The sequence below is a fragment of the Trachurus japonicus genome, chromosome 7, assembly GCF_045865225.1.
Source record: "Trachurus japonicus isolate A0001 chromosome 7, Traja_1.0".
Taxonomy (NCBI): domain Eukaryota; kingdom Metazoa; phylum Chordata; class Actinopteri; order Carangiformes; family Carangidae; genus Trachurus; species Trachurus japonicus.
This window is the reverse complement of record NC_140913.1, coordinates 13,000,195-13,018,942: the sequence shown is the minus strand read 5'-3', so window position 1 is coordinate 13,018,942 and position 18,748 is coordinate 13,000,195. Positions and strand designations below refer to the sequence as shown.

The 18,748-nt window shown below is 42.6% G+C and overlaps 3 protein-coding genes across 8 annotated transcripts in view; 1 reads left to right on the top strand and 2 right to left on the bottom strand.

Moving 5' to 3' along the window:
• arhgef19 (Rho guanine nucleotide exchange factor (GEF) 19) overlaps positions 1-10,267 on the top strand; it is a 32,937-nt gene extending 22,670 nt beyond the window's left edge. For all 6 annotated transcript variants that reach the window (XM_085781317.1, XM_085781318.1, XM_085781316.1 and 3 more), the window contains 8 exons: positions 4,716-4,845; positions 5,026-5,100; positions 5,204-5,293; positions 5,387-5,550; positions 7,048-7,206; positions 7,304-7,383; positions 8,044-8,148; positions 8,241-10,267. In XM_085781317.1, the coding sequence (XP_085637443.1) occupies positions 4,716-4,845; positions 5,026-5,100; positions 5,204-5,293; positions 5,387-5,550; positions 7,048-7,206; positions 7,304-7,383; positions 8,044-8,148; positions 8,241-8,395 (958 nt within the window). In that variant the 3' untranslated portion in view covers positions 8,396-10,267. The remainder of the gene's footprint in view (positions 1-4,715; positions 4,846-5,025; positions 5,101-5,203; positions 5,294-5,386; positions 5,551-7,047; positions 7,207-7,303; positions 7,384-8,043; positions 8,149-8,240) is intronic.
• On the bottom strand, positions 929-3,433 carry LOC146984271 (SUN domain-containing protein 2-like). Its single transcript, XM_085781330.1, has 9 exons — positions 3,313-3,433; positions 2,900-2,990; positions 2,659-2,756; positions 2,299-2,387; positions 2,016-2,151; positions 1,785-1,900; positions 1,492-1,665; positions 1,299-1,388; positions 929-1,195 (listed from the first exon to the last, which is right to left on the bottom strand). The coding sequence occupies exons 2-9, from the start codon at positions 2,986-2,988 to the stop codon at positions 1,088-1,090; spliced, it is 900 nt and encodes a 299-aa protein (XP_085637456.1). The 5' UTR covers positions 2,989-2,990; positions 3,313-3,433; the 3' UTR covers positions 929-1,087.
• Positions 9,245-18,527, bottom strand: LOC146984269 (putative pleckstrin homology domain-containing family N member 1). Its single transcript, XM_085781328.1, has 11 exons — positions 18,064-18,527; positions 15,876-15,996; positions 15,086-15,232; positions 14,571-14,657; positions 13,721-13,802; positions 13,501-13,637; positions 13,274-13,420; positions 11,977-12,063; positions 11,752-11,827; positions 11,589-11,665; positions 9,245-10,720 (listed from the first exon to the last, which is right to left on the bottom strand). Exons 1-11 carry the CDS (start codon positions 18,156-18,158, stop codon positions 10,589-10,591), a joined length of 1,188 nt encoding a protein of 395 aa, XP_085637454.1. The 5' UTR covers positions 18,159-18,527; the 3' UTR covers positions 9,245-10,588.
• Positions 18,528-18,748: the final 221 nt, after the last annotated feature.

The following is an 18,748-nucleotide window of genomic DNA, read 5'->3' as shown; positions in this document are numbered from 1 at the left end:
CCGGAGGCCTCGGAGTAAACCCACCCGGACACAGAGAGACCATGCAAACTCTACACAGGGAGACACCTCTGTCTCCTCTGTGTGGAGACAGTGCTAACCACTGCTCCACTGTGCCGGCCGGACAACGGAGGTGAATCAAACTAACCTACAGTACAGTACTATTTGTTGTGGAATTTGGAGCGTCAGAAAATACCAGCAAGAAGCCCCCTTCCCTCACGCTGCAGCATTGATGGTTACATTTAGGGCTGGGCGGTATACCAGTTCAGGGAGAGAGAGAGAGAGAGAGAGAGAGAGAGAGAGAGAGAGAGAGAGAGAGAGACCAGAGAAGAGAGAAAAAGACCAGAGAGAAAGAGAGCAGAGAAGAGAGAGAGAGAGAGCAGAGAAAAGAGAGAGAGACCAGAGAAGAGAGAGAGAAAGAAAAAGACCAGAGAGAGAGATATACTACATACCGCCCAGCCCTAGTTACATCTGTACCACAGCGTATTGTCACCCAGCAGGGAGGAGACTCGATGGAGGGAAGCACGGTGGAACCAAGGTTTCACCGTGCTTCCCCCCAAGCCCGCCCACCCACCCTCTCCTCACCTACACAGGTGTCACCCATCCAATCATTTAACGCAAAGATAGAATATTTGCCATTACGTTTAAAGGTACATTGTGTCGGAATTACTCCCATCTAGCGTTGCGGTTGTATATCGCAAGCAACTCAATCGTATTTTTCATGCTGCATTCACGTGAAATTGGGCAGACGGACGACAGCCGCTGAACGTAAAATGGCGACACGACATGGCAGCCAGCACCGAGCTGCCCCGCTCGATGTATATATGAATGATATGAACGGCAAATTCAGAGCTTACCGGAAATAATCGATTTTCGTGAATAGATAACAGGAGAAGTTACACAATGTCCCTTTAACAAATAAAACTTGCTGGTATTTTCATCACTCCAAATTCCACAACAAAATTTAAATGTACTGATTTCATATTTTTTCTGATTCACCTCCACAACGCCTATCTCAGTCCCCAGTCGTCATCTGATGTTGTCCCTCATTATTTAACGTCCCTGTCCTGTTGTCTCCTCTTGCGAGTACTTACCTTTTTCCATGGACCCTGAAGCTGTACAGGCAGGTGTAGTCGGGATGGCCCCAATTACTCTCAACTTGCAGCTTCACGTACCGGAAGACGCCTTGTTTGTCATCCTGAAATGGAGACAGAGTGTTAGTTGTGGGGGTCAAAAATGAATGACAGTGTAAATTATGTGACAGACAATCAGAGATAAGGTGAATGGGGTGTAATACTAACAGCTATTCTAAAAGTCTGTAGTTGGTGTCCGTCATTGTCATAAAGGAAGGTTCCTAGTTTGGTTCCTTCGTCATCTAAATTCTCCATAGCCTGATAGAAAGAAAGAGATGAGACATCCGGGTGAACACCTTGTCGTTCTCTGTGTATGTGACAGGATGTCTGCAGGGGAACTGTGATAAATCTCTGAACTTACGTAGACAGAAAACTCCTTTGGGGCCGAACTAATGGCGCCAGATGGGGACTGGCTCTTTGTAATGTGACCTAGTGTCACATGGCTAATGGTGAACAAACGGGAGAGGGCGATGACTAAATGCCCCCGCCCACCTGCAAATGACCAGCAGCTACCTGGCTGGAACGTCGATGCTCCCTGTGGAGAAAGAGTGAAAAGCAGTGTGTTGCATGTACATAAAAAAGAAAATGATGATGATAATGACATGTAAACAGTAACACATCACAGTCTGTTATGTGTGTGTGTGTAATTCCTACCTGAATAACAATGTGTCGGGGAAGGGGCACGTATGGTAAAGGTATTCCTAAAAAGCTAGCGGGTGACTTGGGTATGTAGTACGATTCTGACGACCGGTGAGATACGATATATGCTCCTGCACAGAACACAACAACAACACACAAAGAAAGAAAGTGAGAGAGCAGTCGCAAATTAAAAATTATATGTCTGAACTTACAATGTCGCAGATGAAGATGATTTAGATGTCTCACCAAATGATTCTAGTGCAACGTTGGGTAAAAGGTCTGCAATCGGGCGAAAGTTGTCTATTGGTCTCTGATACTTGAGCAGCAAGTCCTGTCGTTCTCTCAGCTCCTTGGTCATCTCCTCGCATCGCTCAGCACAGTCCTGAGTAAGAAAAAACCTTATTGAACACCACATGTCTACATGTTTGGGACAATAACATTTCTACATTGATGCGTGTTTCATAATAATCATAATAATAATCTCTGGACTATTAATTGTGTATTTTTAAGTAGCTGTCATAGGTTATACCAGTGTTTTCAGGAGAGGTGAGACAGGTGATTCTGAGAGTCCTCTATCCAGGAGGTCGCTGTTCAGTATGAGAGTCAGATACGCAAATCCTGATGGAAAGAGAGAGATGAAACATGGGGCACATGGTCAGGGTTGTTCATTTCAAATGACATGATCTCATATCAGTTCATTTCATCTTTTGATTTTGTGTAGCTGTCAACTCTATAGTTTTAAAGCAGAGCACAAACTTTCCCTAACCTTAACCAATGCACACATTTTACCTGGACACAAACTGACATGAGACTGGATTGTACTCAAAAGACAGAATCTGTCAAACTCACAACCTGAACTTGATTTGTTATGGCAGCTGAGATCACTTACCAAAACTCAGCAACATCACACCGAGGGCAAAGATACTCCAGCTGCCCGCCGTGACTTCAGGCTGAGAATGGCGACGAAATTTACGCTTTAAGAAAATCCTGGATGTAATGAAAATGAGAAAAGAGTGAGAGCTTTGAAGATGAAGGAACCCAGAAATGTGTTAGGCACAGTGCAGACACACACACACACACACACACACACACACACACACACACACACACACACACACACACTGGCTTACCTGTATGTGGTCTCCCTATAGAAAATTCTTGGTTCCCCATTTTCATTGTAGTATCCAGAATCCCGCAGTCGAGAGCTTCGTCGCAACATGACTGTAAAAAAGTTTTCACATGACCTCTTCTTTTTTGTGTCTAACGTCAACTTTCAAACATAGTCACACATACTGTTTAACTATACACATACTGAAATGTAGGGTCCTGAATTTCCCTCAGTCCCTCCCAAAGAAAAATAGCTGTGTGTTTTTTTGTTTTTTTAACGTCACTTTAGTAAAATCTTTAAAATAAATAGTAGGGTCCTAATATGTTAGATTTCCATCCTGTTTTGGCTTAAAGACACTTTGCTCTATCCATAGGCTGTATCACACATAACTGCTACACGCTGTTCTATTATGATCTGGTAGGAATAATTACTCACCTAATAAATAGTAATACGGACGTCAGTTTGTAGTCTTGTAGGTCACTAAGTCAGTCAGTCAGTCAGTCTCTGTGGTCCTAAAAGTCCTTGTCTGTGCATTGTCACTCGTCGGACTGCGATCAACGACTGAGATGAAAATCATTTGGGCCTGTGAACACTCGAGATGTGATTGTTACGTAAACGTTCTACACACGTCATAATGACAATAGAACTCTGGCCACACAAACAATCCGAAACAATCATTACGCGTGCACGCGCGCGCGATTCGAACATAAACAACTAGATAGATAGAGAATACTAACCCATCCCTAGCAGGGAAATTCAAGTTAGTCCAGTAGCTCACACAACAATGACACAAAAAAGATGAACACAAAAAAACATTTTAACAAGTGTTATATAAAACGATTGCAGCAGGAGTTAAAAAAATACACAAAAGCACAAATCAAGTATGTGAGTTACTAATGAGAAAAAAAAACTTGCCTAAGCTCTTGTTTGTTAAACTCCTCTTGTTCCCAGTCAGCTTCCTCTTATGAAGTGAACCCACAGGAGGACGCACCAGTTAGCAATCGCTCTGACCCGTGTGCACAAACGCAAACCAACAAGCTAACGTAATAGCCCGCGCTGGCGCAGCAGAGCGAGTAGTTAGCCATTTTATTTGCTAACTATGCTCCAGTAACCGGTCACTTGTGAAAAAGTGTAGACTTACACACCGAGGGTAGTCAGAGTCAAGCTGGAGCCGTTAGCAGGTCCAGGTGTTAAATAGGCTAGACTCTGATTATATGGGCAGATTTTTTTTGCTTCATTTTCACCTGGAAAATATAAACAGGGCTCTCAAGTCACGCTTTTCAATCAGTTCACACTCACGGGCCACATCTTTCACGCTGGGAATTTATATGGTGTGAATAAGGCAGATTGCTCTGTTTAGTCCATCATCCATACAGCTGTCTTGAAGTAGCAACCAATCAGCCAATCCGAAAATTGTATTTTCTTGTTGCCTGGTAAAGTCTGGTTTTTCAGCAGGAGCTGCACCGCAAGCACGCGCTGAATGCTCTCTGTGCGTGGCTGCAGACAGTGAAGAACTGACCATGGTGCAATATCCCTGAAATGATGTTATGTTGATATAAATAATAAATAATAAATGAATAAATAAATAATCCAAAATTCAAAACTTGAGAACCCTGATATAAAATGTAGCCTATGTGTTGTGTCATGGGTGGCGGCTACACACAGGCACTGCAGTGTATGAAGTTGCACTGTTTTCATGCTGGACGTCCATGACTTCCTGTGAAGAGTGCTCAGGTGTTGTTACACCTACATGATTTAAATTCCACATGATGTGTTCAGAGTGAGCTGAAGGTTTTTCTCAGCTCCTCAGTGTCTCTGTCCTTGTCTTGTTCTCTCAGACATGACAACCCTCGCTTCCCTGGCATCCTGGCCCGACTGGAGGAGGACCCCGTCTGCCAGAGACTTCCGCTCACCTCCTTCCTAATCCTCCCATTTCAGAGGATCACACGGCTCAAAATGCTGGTGGAGGTGCGTGAGTAAACGTTCGCTGCAGGATTCATTCATGTTCCCACCTGAAACCCAAACATGAAACTGTAAATTAGGTGATTTTGAACCTGGCCAAACGTTTTGCTGCAGCAGGTTCCTCCGCAGCCGAGCATTAGGTATACAGTAGCAGGATCAGTTACCTCTTCACTATTTATTTTTCAGAACATCTTGAAGAGGACAACGCCAGGCTCTAGGGACGAGGACACGGCCACAAAAGCTTTCAACGAGCTGAAGAAGGTGGTGATTATAACCTTTAATAGGCCGTTGGTTGAGCAGCAGCAGCATTATCATCAGTGGTGAGGCTCAGCTGTAATGGCTGTGTTGGTGTGTGTCCTCTTAGATCATCAAAGAGTGTAACTCTAGTGTGCAGTCGATGAAGAGGATGGAGGAGCTGATTCACCTCAATAAGAAAATTCACTTTGAGGGGAAGGTGACTAGAGTTTTTGTTGCTTTAGATGTGCTTCTTATGTTTCTCCCAGTTTTTTTTTTTAAACATTTTGTGTATTGTTTCATGTCTCCATAGATATTTCCTCTGATCTCTCAGTCACGCTGGCTGGTGAAACACGGTGAACTCCTGGAGGTGGACACTCAGACCATGAGTATGTCTGGATCAAAGCTTAAATTACCCACCAAGCCTGTCTACCTACACCTGTTCAACGACTGTCTCCTGCTGTCCAGGAGGAAGGAGTGAGTGACGTTACAGAATCCCAAAGCTGACGATGCATGATGTGAAAGAACATTTTTTGAATTGTTTCAAGAAACAAGGTTCTTGTTTCAAAGTCAAGACACAGCTAATGTGAGCCCTCGAGTTTAAGGCCATATTCAGACGGTGTTGACATCTGTCTCAGGCAGTCAGATCAGTGTTCACACATTCAGAGGTAAACTGGACCACGTGTCCACATTGAAGGACCACCTACTCCACTGATGGCCTCTGAAGGACCAACTTCTGGCTCTAAATTATCACTGTGACCTTTATTCAAGTGTTGTCTTTTCATAACAGGTTCCATATAGTATAAAGAAAGTTGTTTATATAAAAACCCCATTCAGTACAACGGTAGATATCCATGTGTAGTGTGATTTTAAAGCAGATCTAAGTTTTATTTATAAAGTAGGCTATCAATTCATCAGTCCACAGAGAAATGCACACAGTCTGTATTCAGAAACTGAGCCTTAATCAGAAACTATGCAGGATTTGTAGCTTAACTGTGGGAGAATGGAGGCTCTCTGCCTTCCACGTGCGTGTCACTTATTGCATCTCTTCGCTGAAAACCAACCTTGTAAGATCAGAGCCGCTGCCCCGGTGTCCCAGCTCTCGTCTCTGTGGCACCGTGACACAAATGCACCCTGTAACTTGTAATAAAATTAAGCGTATAGCGTTAGTTCTGGCAGGCCATGACGTCAAGCTCTAATCAGCACAGCGTAACTGTCTTCACCTGTGCAGGTCAGCTGATGGCTCAGCTGACTCCCCTATTGGGGAACTGCATTCAGGGCGCGCTGTTTAAACTGCTGTAGCCCGACGTCACCTCCCTTGCTGCTGCTGCTTCCTCTGCCGGCTTTTTTGCAACCCACCTCCGCCCCAGCTCCTCCTGTCATTATATCTTGTTGGTTGCTCTGCTCTGTCTGGGTTTTCTTTGCTGCTGCGCTCCCTGCTTATGCCGTTCATGATGGCTCGTGAAGGGCAGGAAGGTGCTCTTCCTGCCTCAGGCTTTCCACGCAAGCGCGTGGAAGAGCAGGGGGTCCCAGAACAGTACCATACCGCCAAATTAAACTGTGCAAGTAAATAAATATTATTTTGACATAGTGGTCCTGACAGAACTGCACAAATATACACATCGTAACATCGTATATGATATATACAGTTATCTACCGCTCCATGGATTGGTTTCTCGCTAGCTTCGTTGTAAACAAATGCACATGGCCAGGAGGAGGGTTAGAAAAACAGTGGAAAAGCGGCCGGACTTGCATAGTTCCCCTTTAAAACAAGCCATCAAGACTTCTGTAACTTTGTGATGTCACAACAAAGCAGTCACCAAGCCCCGCCCACCTGGACCCACCCTCCATCACTTGCAGGATTTGGTTTCTTTGAGTTTTGTACCTGAAATCTGCTCTTATTTAATTGGATTACCTCGTGGATCTGGTTTGCTTTTAATAAATTAGTTGAATTACTTTTCTCTTTTTCCACAGTACATGGAAGTTCATGGTGTTTGTTCATGCTAAGATTGGAGAGCTAAAAGTGAAGGATCTCAGTCAGAAGCTTCAGGGCATCTCAGGCTTCATCTTCCACCTTCAGCTGTGTGAGGGCCAGCAGCTCAAACACCAGATCCTGCTGAAGTCACACACTGAGTGAGTACCAACAAAATAAAAACACTGTCAACAATAACTTGTGGACGCTGTAGCAGACAGCGCTCTGACCAGCCTCCTTGGTTTTGTGTCTGTGAAGAAGCGGGAAGCAGAGATGGATCACAGCAATGTTTCCTTCTGATCCACTGGAGGACATCGAGCAGGCGAGTGAGAACGATGGTGAGTGAAGGTGGAAGTTGTAAGTCTTTGAATACAATATTTATTGATGCTTATGTGCACTTTAAAATTACATGACTGTTTTTGTTAGTAATGAGAAAAAAAACAGACAAAAGGAAACAGAAAAGTCAAAAGTAAATAGCAAAAACCATTTACAACTTGGCAAATGAATGAATCGTATTGATATTAGCCTTTTGTTTTATAAACATAAAGAGGGGAAAAAACATATTTCAATTGTAATATATTGTGTTATATACGTATATATATATATATATATATATTTATAGCATGGTCTGGGCTATGTTAGCTCAGTATAATGCTGTATATGAGTAAGTACAGGAGCCCATCTAATCAGACAGAAGTCAATCTTTACATTAAGTTTTGCTGTCATCTCCTTTGCATTCATTTGCATTAGCCTGTCTCGCCATTGATGTATAGTGGTTGGAAGTGGTTTCAGTACAGCTGTCATTTTTCTATTAGTTCATCCAGTACTGCTCCAATAGTATAAAACAGTGGGTTTAATAGCAAAGTCAATGTTCAAGATAGTATTTACCTCTTTCTGAATCTCTTCCTAGTAAGATTTTAGTTTGGGACTATCCCCAAAAGTGTCTGTGATCTGTTTGCTATTTCTTCAGGCACTCATCTTTATTTGTTTGCTCTAAGACATCTCCCAGGTCCAGTGCATCAAGAGTTATCAGGCCCAGGAGCATGATGAGCTAACGCTGGAGAAGGCTGACATCCTCCACGCTAAGACCATAACAAGTGATGGTAAGAGTCTGGATTCAGTCCTTTAACTTACATCCTGACCTTTGACACCAGGCTGTAGAAAATAAGACGCAGTGCTGTGTTTGGTCCACCAGGCTGGGTGGAGGGCATTAGGCTGTCAGACGGGGAGCGGGGCTGGTTCCCCAAAACCTACGTGGAGGAGATCACAAGTCGCAGCGCACGCCTCCGCAACCTCCGTGAAAACATCCGCATCAAATGTGTCACACAGAAGCTGGAGGGAGACGACTAACCGGGCCTCCCACAGTTAAGCCGGGGTCAGAAGGTCAGAGGTACATTTCAGTGGCCAAGTTTCACCTTTAAACTTCTGGATCATTGTTTTCATTTTAGATGTGGGGCCTTTGTGTTTGGTTTGCAGGTTCTGAAACAAATGTATTACCTGTCATCATTTCCTTTAGCCTCTCCTGACAGTTTCACTACAACAGACTTTTCACAATAAATGTCTGTGGATTCACTTTTTTGAGCCGTTGTGCACTTCCTACTCTGTCTATGCGCAGTTACTTTATGCTTTCAGCGACTGCATTTCAGGACCATTTTAAATCAGAGCGAACGTGTGCACATGAACTTCATGTCCCTCCACGAATAGTTTAAATAAGCTTAATTAGTTTGGTCTATAACAGTCTTACATTCTAACACTAACTTTTTTTGGTCAGTGCTGTGATCCCATGAAGGATCAGTCAAACTTTGTTCTGCATTTTTATAATTGTCAACAAAGTTCATGAAAAGACCAGTTGAAGCTGTGTCCCACACATCCTGCTGCTGCAGATACTGATGGGACCAGTGGTTCCCAACCCCGTGGTCCAGGGCCCACTGGTGGATTGTGAAGGTATAACAAGGTATTTACAAAACTTGTAAAATGTTTGTGAAAATATGCAATCATACATTTCTAAATGAAAATACAAATTGTAAATGTTTCAAAATGAGGTTTTCTTTTCAAAAACCTTTTATTGAAAAAGTCAAAAGGATTTTTTTCTCATATTCAGGCTTATCACTGATAAATCAAAGAGTCACAAGGCAGATGGTGAAGCAACAAAACCTGTTTTCACTTTAGTCCTGAATGTATGACACGTTATTTGGCTACCAAGGTTTTTTAGATTTTCAAGTGAGTTGGAAAAGTTTGGGAACCACTTAACTAGTGCAATAAATGTGTACTAATCCGCTGATGAATAACAGTTTACTACTGTTGAGTAACATTTGCTAAGAACTGCAGTTTAATTTATAAACATTGATGCTTGTAATCTTTTTAAAAGCTCAACTCTCAGTGGGAAGAAACAGAAAATTGAGAAATGGATGGTCGTCATATTGTAGCTTTTGATCTTTTCATGGCATTTGTTGACAGTAAATAAATAAAATGACATTAGCGTTGCTCTTGAAAACCAGGAGGTGGAAAATCATACCAAATGTATCATGAGACACTTACTGTACTTGAAGATACACCAGCTGTGTGGTAAACGTGCACATTTATCATCAAATGTATTCATGGTCAAAGCCCCAGTTTAGCACCAGTTGAATGAAAGCAACGATATTGTATCACACTGATAATAATAACTTAACAGTTATTCACTAAGCACTGATATATATTGAGGCCTCGTCATTCACACCACTCCCCTCACTAAATGTAAAAGCCCCTTAATGCTCGTCAGCCCAGTGTAACTGAGCTGAGACCCGTCGTTAATGAACCACTATAATCAACATGGAAATGTAAACTTGACCAGTGGCACATGAACTGTTTATAACCTGCTTTTGTTTATGTTCTCTATCTTGAGTTATTAGTTGTAATTTAAGTGGTTGCTGTTGCAGCGCGTGTATTTATACTCCTCTAGCTGGTCCTTCTCTAAGGAGATTCTGATGTAAATGGACTTTTACTGTAGATGGCTTCATGTATAAAGACTAGAAGATGGTTCATTTACTTTTTTTTGACAATAATTTATATGAATAAAAAGATGTAACAGATATTATGACATTCCATGAGTATAAACTTTGCCAACAGAGTAATTTCTAAAAGCACGATGAATATAAATACTGTAACACACTGGATGTTTACTGGATGTTTTCTCCACACTACTGTAAATGTTTAACCACTGAAATAAAAACAGATACTTCATTTATCTTGTAGTGAAATGTTGATTTTAAACAGTTTATTCTGAAAACTACTCTGTTTATGTTTGTATGTACAGTTTGTTGGTCTGCAGTTCTACAATCTCTATCTAACTTTTCAACAGCTGCTCCTAAACTGGGTCGTGGCCTCGTTTCACTTCGTCCCCACATCAAAGAGCTAAAAGTATCTCATCAGTCTCAGAGCGATGAAATCACCCACATGTATCACAACATCTCCGTCGCTGCTGCGTCTCCATTTTGTGGCGCAGACATCAGACATTAAGGTAATCATATGTACAGTACATGCTATCTACACATGAGTGCTGAGTCAGCTGCGTCCGTTGACCTGGCGCTGGTCGGCCGGTATCATCGGCTCCTGCGACTCCTTCCTGCTCCTGTGCAGCTTCGGCACAATGGGAGGCGGCGGCTGACTCGCAGCCAAGTGGCCGCTTCTGTCTGGCTGCAGATCAAAAGACAAAAAAAAAAACCTTGTTGGTGCACAGTTGCATCATATTTTTAAAGGACTAGACGTCACCATGGCAACTGAATATTTCTTATAAACACAACTTCAGATGGAAGATCCCCCCCCCCCCCTGAATGAAAAAATGGGACAAAATTCTGCTGCTGCTCTCAGACATGTCTCTACAAGTTGATTTTCATACCGAATTAAAAACAGCGGCTGTGTTGGAAGGAGACACACACACGCCTGAAACACCCACACTAAATATGTGGAAGGTCCAAATGCTGGAAACTGCAGCTTGTTAAAAAATGTTGGGAGGATTAAATTGGAATAATTATCTTACAAATGATTAATGGGACAGCTTCAGTGTTTATACCTGGAGGGAATATTCTGGATCTGTAAAAAAAATACTTGTGGTCTGATGGATTTCATTGTAACTTGTACTCATTTGCTACAAAGTCCAAGTATCAACCATGTTGTTATAATCACACAACACTTTTGTTTCCCATATATTTGAAGTGTCTATCATTGTCTGGCTATTTGTTTTTGTCTTTTCTTTCCGTTGCTTTGTTCCTGCTATAAAAATTTTAATTATTAAAAAAAACAACTGCAGCTGGCAATTGCTAAGAAAGCTGCAGCTGTTAATGGGTTAAAACATTCGTTGTTTTTTGGCAACAACACAAAACTGAGCTGAAAGAGGCTGAGACGTTGTGCTGCGATCCATGGAATCGCTCAGACCTCTGAAACCACACACCTGCTGTTTGTTGGTATATAAATTAGAGCTATTATTAGTATCATGATTAATTTCACAGACATTACATCTCGAAGAAACTCGTATAATCGAACGTGACTTCAGAAGAAAAGCAACCTGTTGTAAGTGAAACATCCAGGTCTGATAATCGTCCAGGCAGGAGCAGGAGACCTGCAGAGGCTCCATCAGTTCACCTGAAACACACCACAGATCCTTTGAGACGACTGTGTCGATGTGACCCAACACAACTACATTTAATAAATACAGCACAGACGTTCACCTATCAGCTCAAACTCCAGACGTCCACTCAGGACTGAGCGCTCCACGGCCTCGATGCTGTGTCGAGGTAAACGACCCTGTTAAACAAGACACAGAGGAGAGAGGTTTCATTTTGCTGCTGACACTTGAGTCTCCGGTTCCCCATTCAAAATGCTGTGCGCCGTCTATATGTCATGTGTCAAGAGAACAAGTGCTGTGTTGTGACTGTGCTGATATTTTACAGCACCTCGTATCTTATGTTGAGCCTCTTATTGTCCACTGACAGCAGCAGGACGTCCTGAGGGAAGAGAACCATCAGTCTCTCCTGGAGCCCCTGAGAGTACACACACCACTGTTACTGAGCTGGATCAACTACTGTACTGTACACACACACACTATATTATCAGTGCCTTTTATCACTACAGAGCCTCTTTTTAAAATGGTGTCCTAGGTTTCCTACCTTTAAATACATAAAGTTTTACGTATTTAGATATTTCTATTTATTCAATTTAGTTCTAATTGTATTTTACTCCACTGCTCTACTGTAAAGCCTCTGAATTACATGGTGCCGTAATAAAATAAAATAAAAAGTTTCTTGTTATGACAGAGGAAACGGTCACAGCGACTAAAATAAAACCTCAGTTTTAATCAATTTACATTTTTTATTTCCATGACAATATGAGGAACCAGTTAAGGTCCAGTTAAATAGATGAGATCATCACTCAGAGTGTGCAAACAAACACAACCTCATGTTTATCCACCTCAGAAACATTATTTAGATACAATCTCACTTTAGGATAAGGGAAGGGGCCTTGTGGGAAATGTGGTTCTGAATTTAAGAAAATTGAGACAAAAATAAAAGGTGACACAGCCTCTGGTTTCATATGGTTTGTATAGACGACCAGAGAGAACAAGACTGTGAACTTGTATTTATTAAATTATTGAGTTTGTAGGAGCAAATTTGTGCCTGTGGGAATGATGTAATTTATCTTAATTTGTGTCTTTAGTTAACTGGGTCAGTGAAAGAGGGGCACGCAGAGAGTTAGCAGCTGCGTTGTTCCTTATTCTGTCCCCTAAAAACAAAATGTTTCAGTCTGTGTACTCGCAGCATCTTAACCTCTGCAGAATAAACTCCTTGCTCTCATCTTAGTCATAATTACTTCTTTCACGCACATGAATTAATTCCTCTGACAGCATGAATGTCTGATTTTGTGCTCACAATTTAATCCGTTAATCCTTTTTTGACACCATGACACCTGCTGTGCTGTGTGCCTCCTGCACACAAACGTATTTGTCATTTTAATAAAGCAAGCTTGTTTTGGTGACAAATAGCTGATCCTGTTTTTAACGGCATTAACAACCACTTCCCCCTGAAAGATTAATCCAACCAAATGACTGCTCTGTTTTTCTTTCTTTCTTTTAAATAAATGTTGTATCTATGTTCTACGACTGAGACATTTCATCATGTCAAAGTACTTAAGACCTAAATCCACAGAGCAGATTGTTGCTGCAGCAGAGTGAGGAGGTACTGATTGACTGATTACCTGTCTCTGTGAGTTGATTATGTGGACGAGGGATATGAATCCTGGCTGACCCATGTGCTGTATGGGTGAACCCTCCCACTGCCATATTGGAGCTTGCAGTAAGTATTTAAGCAGCTCTTCTCTTTTCCAGCGAACATCGCATGGTAACTGGAGGAGGAATATGTGATAAGTTATTAACTAGAACTTAAGCAGACAGGTTTAGAGTCACAACCAGTACAGTAGGTTACCAGGTAGGAGAGAGCGCAGTGAGACGGGCTCATGGGCTGGGCCGTTGACTTGTATGTCCTGTCCTCTATCTGCTGCATCCACTTCTGCAGCTCTGCAGCACTGGCACAGACGAACACCTTGGAATCCACCATTGGACCTGGATGAAAGAGGGAACAAAATAAATCACGCTCTGTGCTTTATGCTGCGTTGAGCTGGAGTTGGTGATTTCCACTGACTCACTGCTGATCTCAAACATGTGTGGTGACGTGTCAGGGTCCAGGGAGACGGGCTGGAAGCTGAGTCCAGAGAGGGGGAGGATGCCCTGTGAAGGAAGAGAGAGAAAAACTAAAGTCAGGGCTGTCAATGTACAAGATTTTCTCACCTTGTTAATATGGTCATATGATGATGACACTGTTCTGTAGTGAAACTATGAGCCAATCCTGTCAAACTGTGGGGACGGAAGGCGAAGCTATGTACACCTGAAACCTCCTCTGCACAGAGACAGAGAGAGTTAGCATCAGCACAACCACCAACACTGTGCCAGTGACTGTACAAGCTAACAGACAACATAAAAAATATATCAATAAATAAAAGATGCTAACTATACTAACCACTCTGTTAGTCTCTGGTTCTGGTCTCAACAGACTCCTCCCTGTGAGTCTGGGTCTGACTGAGGATCAAACATGTGGTTGAGTCTCTCTGTGGTTTCTCTAACCATCTTGATGCTCTCTGCACATGGAGCCAACAGGTTGTGGGCAGGACTCAAGGTCTGATCTAGGTTTGATCTAGTCAGGATGTACAAGTAAGACGAGCTTCAGACCAGTTTTTGATGTCTAATCTTCACTATCCTTTTAGTTCTGCTTTAGGTCTCTAGGTCTCGGTGTAACTCATTGTTAAACAGTGAACAGTTTGTTCTGCTTCCTGTTGTTTGCAGCTGGAAATGAAGTTAACAAGAGTATCACTGTGTAGAGATCAGATGAACTTCACCATTCGACCTGTTGTTAGAAAAAGAGACAAACAGCCGGACTTCTTCTTGTTTTTTTTGTTTTTTTAAAGATTTATTTTACATTTGTGACCATCGTCCTTTTACCTGGTAGATGAAGTCCTGTCGGGAGTGGTCCACTGAGAGGATCAGCAGGTGGAATGAGAACAACACCAGGAAGTGGTCACTGGTTTCCTGCAACAAGACAATCATGACGCAGCATCAACACCCGACTTCGCACCTCAGAAATACAGTTTGATCTGAGGCTTCATCATTTGTTAATATTTGTGACATCAACAGTACAAAGTCACAGTGATCAGTTTTTTTCAACTTTTACTTTTACAGTGTAGTTACAGAAATAAAACAGTATGAGAGAGCGAGTGATGTGGAATAAACAACTGGAAAACTGGTTTGGTTTGGTTTAGTTTAGTTGAAGTTACTTTATTCGTAGCCAGAGGTAAATTTGGTTTGCATTAAAGTCATCAGTGAAATAATTTGCACAAGGTAAACAAAAAATAAAAATCTACATTAACATTGCTTCTGTGCAGTATTACTACAGTGGGACCCACAAAGGAAACAATAACCAACAAAACATATATATAAAAAAAATAATTTTCTGTTACCCGTGTGTATTTGTTGTAGAGGGATGCCAGGGTGGAGTGGATCACCTCTCCATACATGTGGGCGGGTTGACCCTCCCAGCCTCTGATTGGCTGCTGGGAGTAGATCCTGTGGCACAGCTCATCCCTGCTCCTGCCCCACAGCACCACCTACAGACACATACACACACATCATTATTATCTGATCATTGTGTGTTCATTTATTTTTACACATACAGCGTCTTATATCAGTGTCCCCATCAGTGTGACCACGCTTCACATTACCATGAGTCAGGCATTACACAGCAAGCTTAAGTGTGACTCACAGGTGCAGTTGTTGCTGTTTGACCAAAGTGTTGCACAACCCCAGGAATATGATATGTGCACATGAAAACAGTGTCTCTCGGGGATCTGGGTTCTTCATATTTAAACAATTCAAAGTCTGAATTAAGTGGAAAACGACTGTGAAAAGACAGATGTACTGTATATGGCAGAGTTCCCTCCTCCTTAATTTCCTGTAAAATCTGAATCACACCAAACAGGGAATGCATCTCTTACTTTGGCATGGAAATTCCCACAATGTGTGGGTGTGTGTGCAGCGTGTCTGGCCCAAACACAAATAACAGCACAGAGTGGAAACTGTTGATATTCACGTGATGCATATCTCACCACACTCTGCTCAAACGCCAAGTAAGTAAGTGTTAAACATGTTTGCCCAGTGTTAACTTCGCTATGAAAATAGCACAACTGAAGTTTCCACTTGCCACTGCCCTGCCCCACACAACCACACACAGACACACACACACTTGGTGACCTCTTGTTCCAGGTGTCGTACTGAAGGGTAGCGTGGTGGTGGTGGTGGTGGTAGTTGCTGCTCATCTCTGCTGCTCCTCCTCACTGACAGCTGAAGACGGGTTTCTGCCAGACTCCACACCCTGAATAAACAAACAAAGACACACACACACACACACACACACACACAAGAAGCTCGTCAGTGGGAACATCAGCTCAGTGGTTAGCTCTATGGTCTCACTGCTGCAGGGCTATCCTGTCTTTTGCAGTGTGACAGTTTAATTCAGCTTATATAATATGTTAGGTTGTGAAAACCATAACATAAACATATTGCCTTCAAATGATGTTGTCACTGTAACTGTGGAATGGACGTAAAGATGGATATAGCCTCCATGGTGGTTTTTGAGTGGGCCGCTCCAACATCGCCCTAAACCTGGGTTTAATCCAAAAGCTTCAAATACCATGAAGTAGGAAATGAACACAGGATACCTTTACTGTCTGTGTTTCTGTTAAGTTAAATATCTTAATATGAAGAACTGCAGTTTTATTACTTCCATGTTTGTTTCTGTGTGTCACTGGCTGTTCCCGCCATTACCTTACGTTGCCCCGCAACCTTGGCGATATATAACCTCTTTTGACAAAAGCAGAGGCTCTGGTGACGCAGCAGATTCTCAATTTGTATGTATTTGGAGTTTGTTTCTGCTTCAGTGAGCTTCAAAGAATTGAGGAAGTCACAGTTTCATTGACGTTTTCCTGAAGCCCAGCAGCAGCAGCAGCAGCAGCAGTAGCAGCAGCAGCAGCTCCACTTAATCTGCTTACAGTAGTTACAGCAGCCCAGACCCTCCTGCTGACCCTGCACCGCCATGTTCCTTTGTCTATTACATACAGAAGCTTTGTCCCAGTTCAACACCTCATGCTAACTGTTCGCAGGGCGTTGACCAGGTGCTATCGAGCAAAGTTTTTAATGAAGCACCACTAAAAGAGTCAGTGAGAGTAAGACGTAAGAAAAAAAGATTATTTTGATGATTATAATAAATCTGCCATTACTGAACAAAAGTCTCTGGCCTAGTAACTCTGTTAATTATAAGGTGCTATTTCTCTGTTTGGAGAACCAGTCAACCAAACTACAGTAGAGGTTGTAAATGTTCTGGTTTGTGCCACTGCTACGTTCGAGTCCCCAGAAAACTGAATATCAATTAATTAAAGAACTGCAAATGGTGGCAACAGGTTCACATTTTGGTTGGCATGGTTCCATTGGTGCATAAATACCATAATTTCCTGTTGGCGCAAGTGCATAAAAACATTTACTATATATGGATAAGGATTTGCATGTAACTGTGTTTCTCAGCACGTACTACTCTTCCTCCATGCTGTGACATATGAGCAGCCTGAGGTTTAAGTACAGTAGTAATCAATAAACATCCACACATAAGGACCAGTAGCTGCTGTTGTGATTAGCTGCTGCTAATCCCTCGGCCTGGGAGCCGGTGGAGATTTGTCCCGACCCGACTCTGTATTAAACCGCTCTCCACGCTGCAGCCATTGTCTTATAATAATCTGCTAATCACATCAGTGCAGCATCACTGAGTTCCCAAGTTCATGTTGACTAAATAGGAGCCAATTAGTTGCTCTGCCCTGTTGTTGTGCAGGGTGGTAATGAGTAAAATGAATCATATGGATGTGCTCTGTCAGTCTGCTGATGTTTTATCTCTTCTTCACCACAGAACCTGGAGCTTTTCTGCCTGATGTTACATCCTGTCACTGTGCAACAACAAGCATGTGGCATGTACTGTACTGTATGTGCCGGTGCGAACGCTCTGCAGCTCTGAAACAGGTCACACAGGAGGCAACCTGTTTTTGTGTTTTTGTTGAAAATGCATTTTCAACTTCAAAAACATAACCCATTAAATGCCAAAGAACACCACAGAGGTTGAAAGAGAAGCTGCTAAAAGGCTGGTGTACTTTTCACTTCACACACAGACACCGCTTCCTCCTGCACAACACTAAACCACAAACTAGACACTTTCTGAAGCGGTGATGAAAAGAACTCACGCAACAGGTAACTCTCGTATCCCCTTCTTATTTCTATTGCAATGTTTTGTTCTCCACCACTGCGCTGTCACAAGTGTGTAGATTTCCCACTAGTGCTTTTTCTATTTTTTAAAAAAAGTTATAGCTTTAAACTGTGGATGTGTGTGTTTGTGTCTTACCCTAAATGATCTCCAGAGAGTTCCAGTAGCTCGATCTCGTCTGGGCCCACCTCGTCCACTCCAGTATGCCTCTGGGTCACACTGCAGCATCCCATGTTGGACGAGGAGTCTTGTCCTTGTCTCAGCTTCTAGTCCACACACTGAGCACCATCTGCCCAGGCACACCATGTGTGTGTGTGACACACTAAAACCAAACAGATAACATAAAAACTGGGGGCTGGTTGGGTCCAAAAGAGGATATTGAGGGGAGGGAAAGAAGAGGAGGAGGAGGAGGAGGAGGAGGAGAGGGGGTTGCTGCTAATCTCTAGTTCCCCCTTTTTTGCCAGCACATGTCCAAAGAGCCCAAGAAGAAAAGATGTTGAAGCTTTTTGAAGAGGAATTGGAGATAAAAGTTTTTGTCGAGCTGCAGCGTGTAGTTGTTGTTCCTTCCTTCCTGTCGGTTGGCTGTCTGTCTGCACTGTGCTGAGCTGCTTCCTCAGTTTGGTCATTTACACTGTGAAGCCTCACAGCACAGGGAAGCTGCTGATGCTTCAGCATGACAACAAATTAAAAAAAAAGAGAGACATTCAAGCTGGTAGAAAACAATATGACACCTTCTCATGTCGAAGCATCCTGTTGGGAAAGATGGGAGCAAGCCTGCCTGTGTTTACATGCACAGAGTCTGAACATGGGTAATTATGAGTTA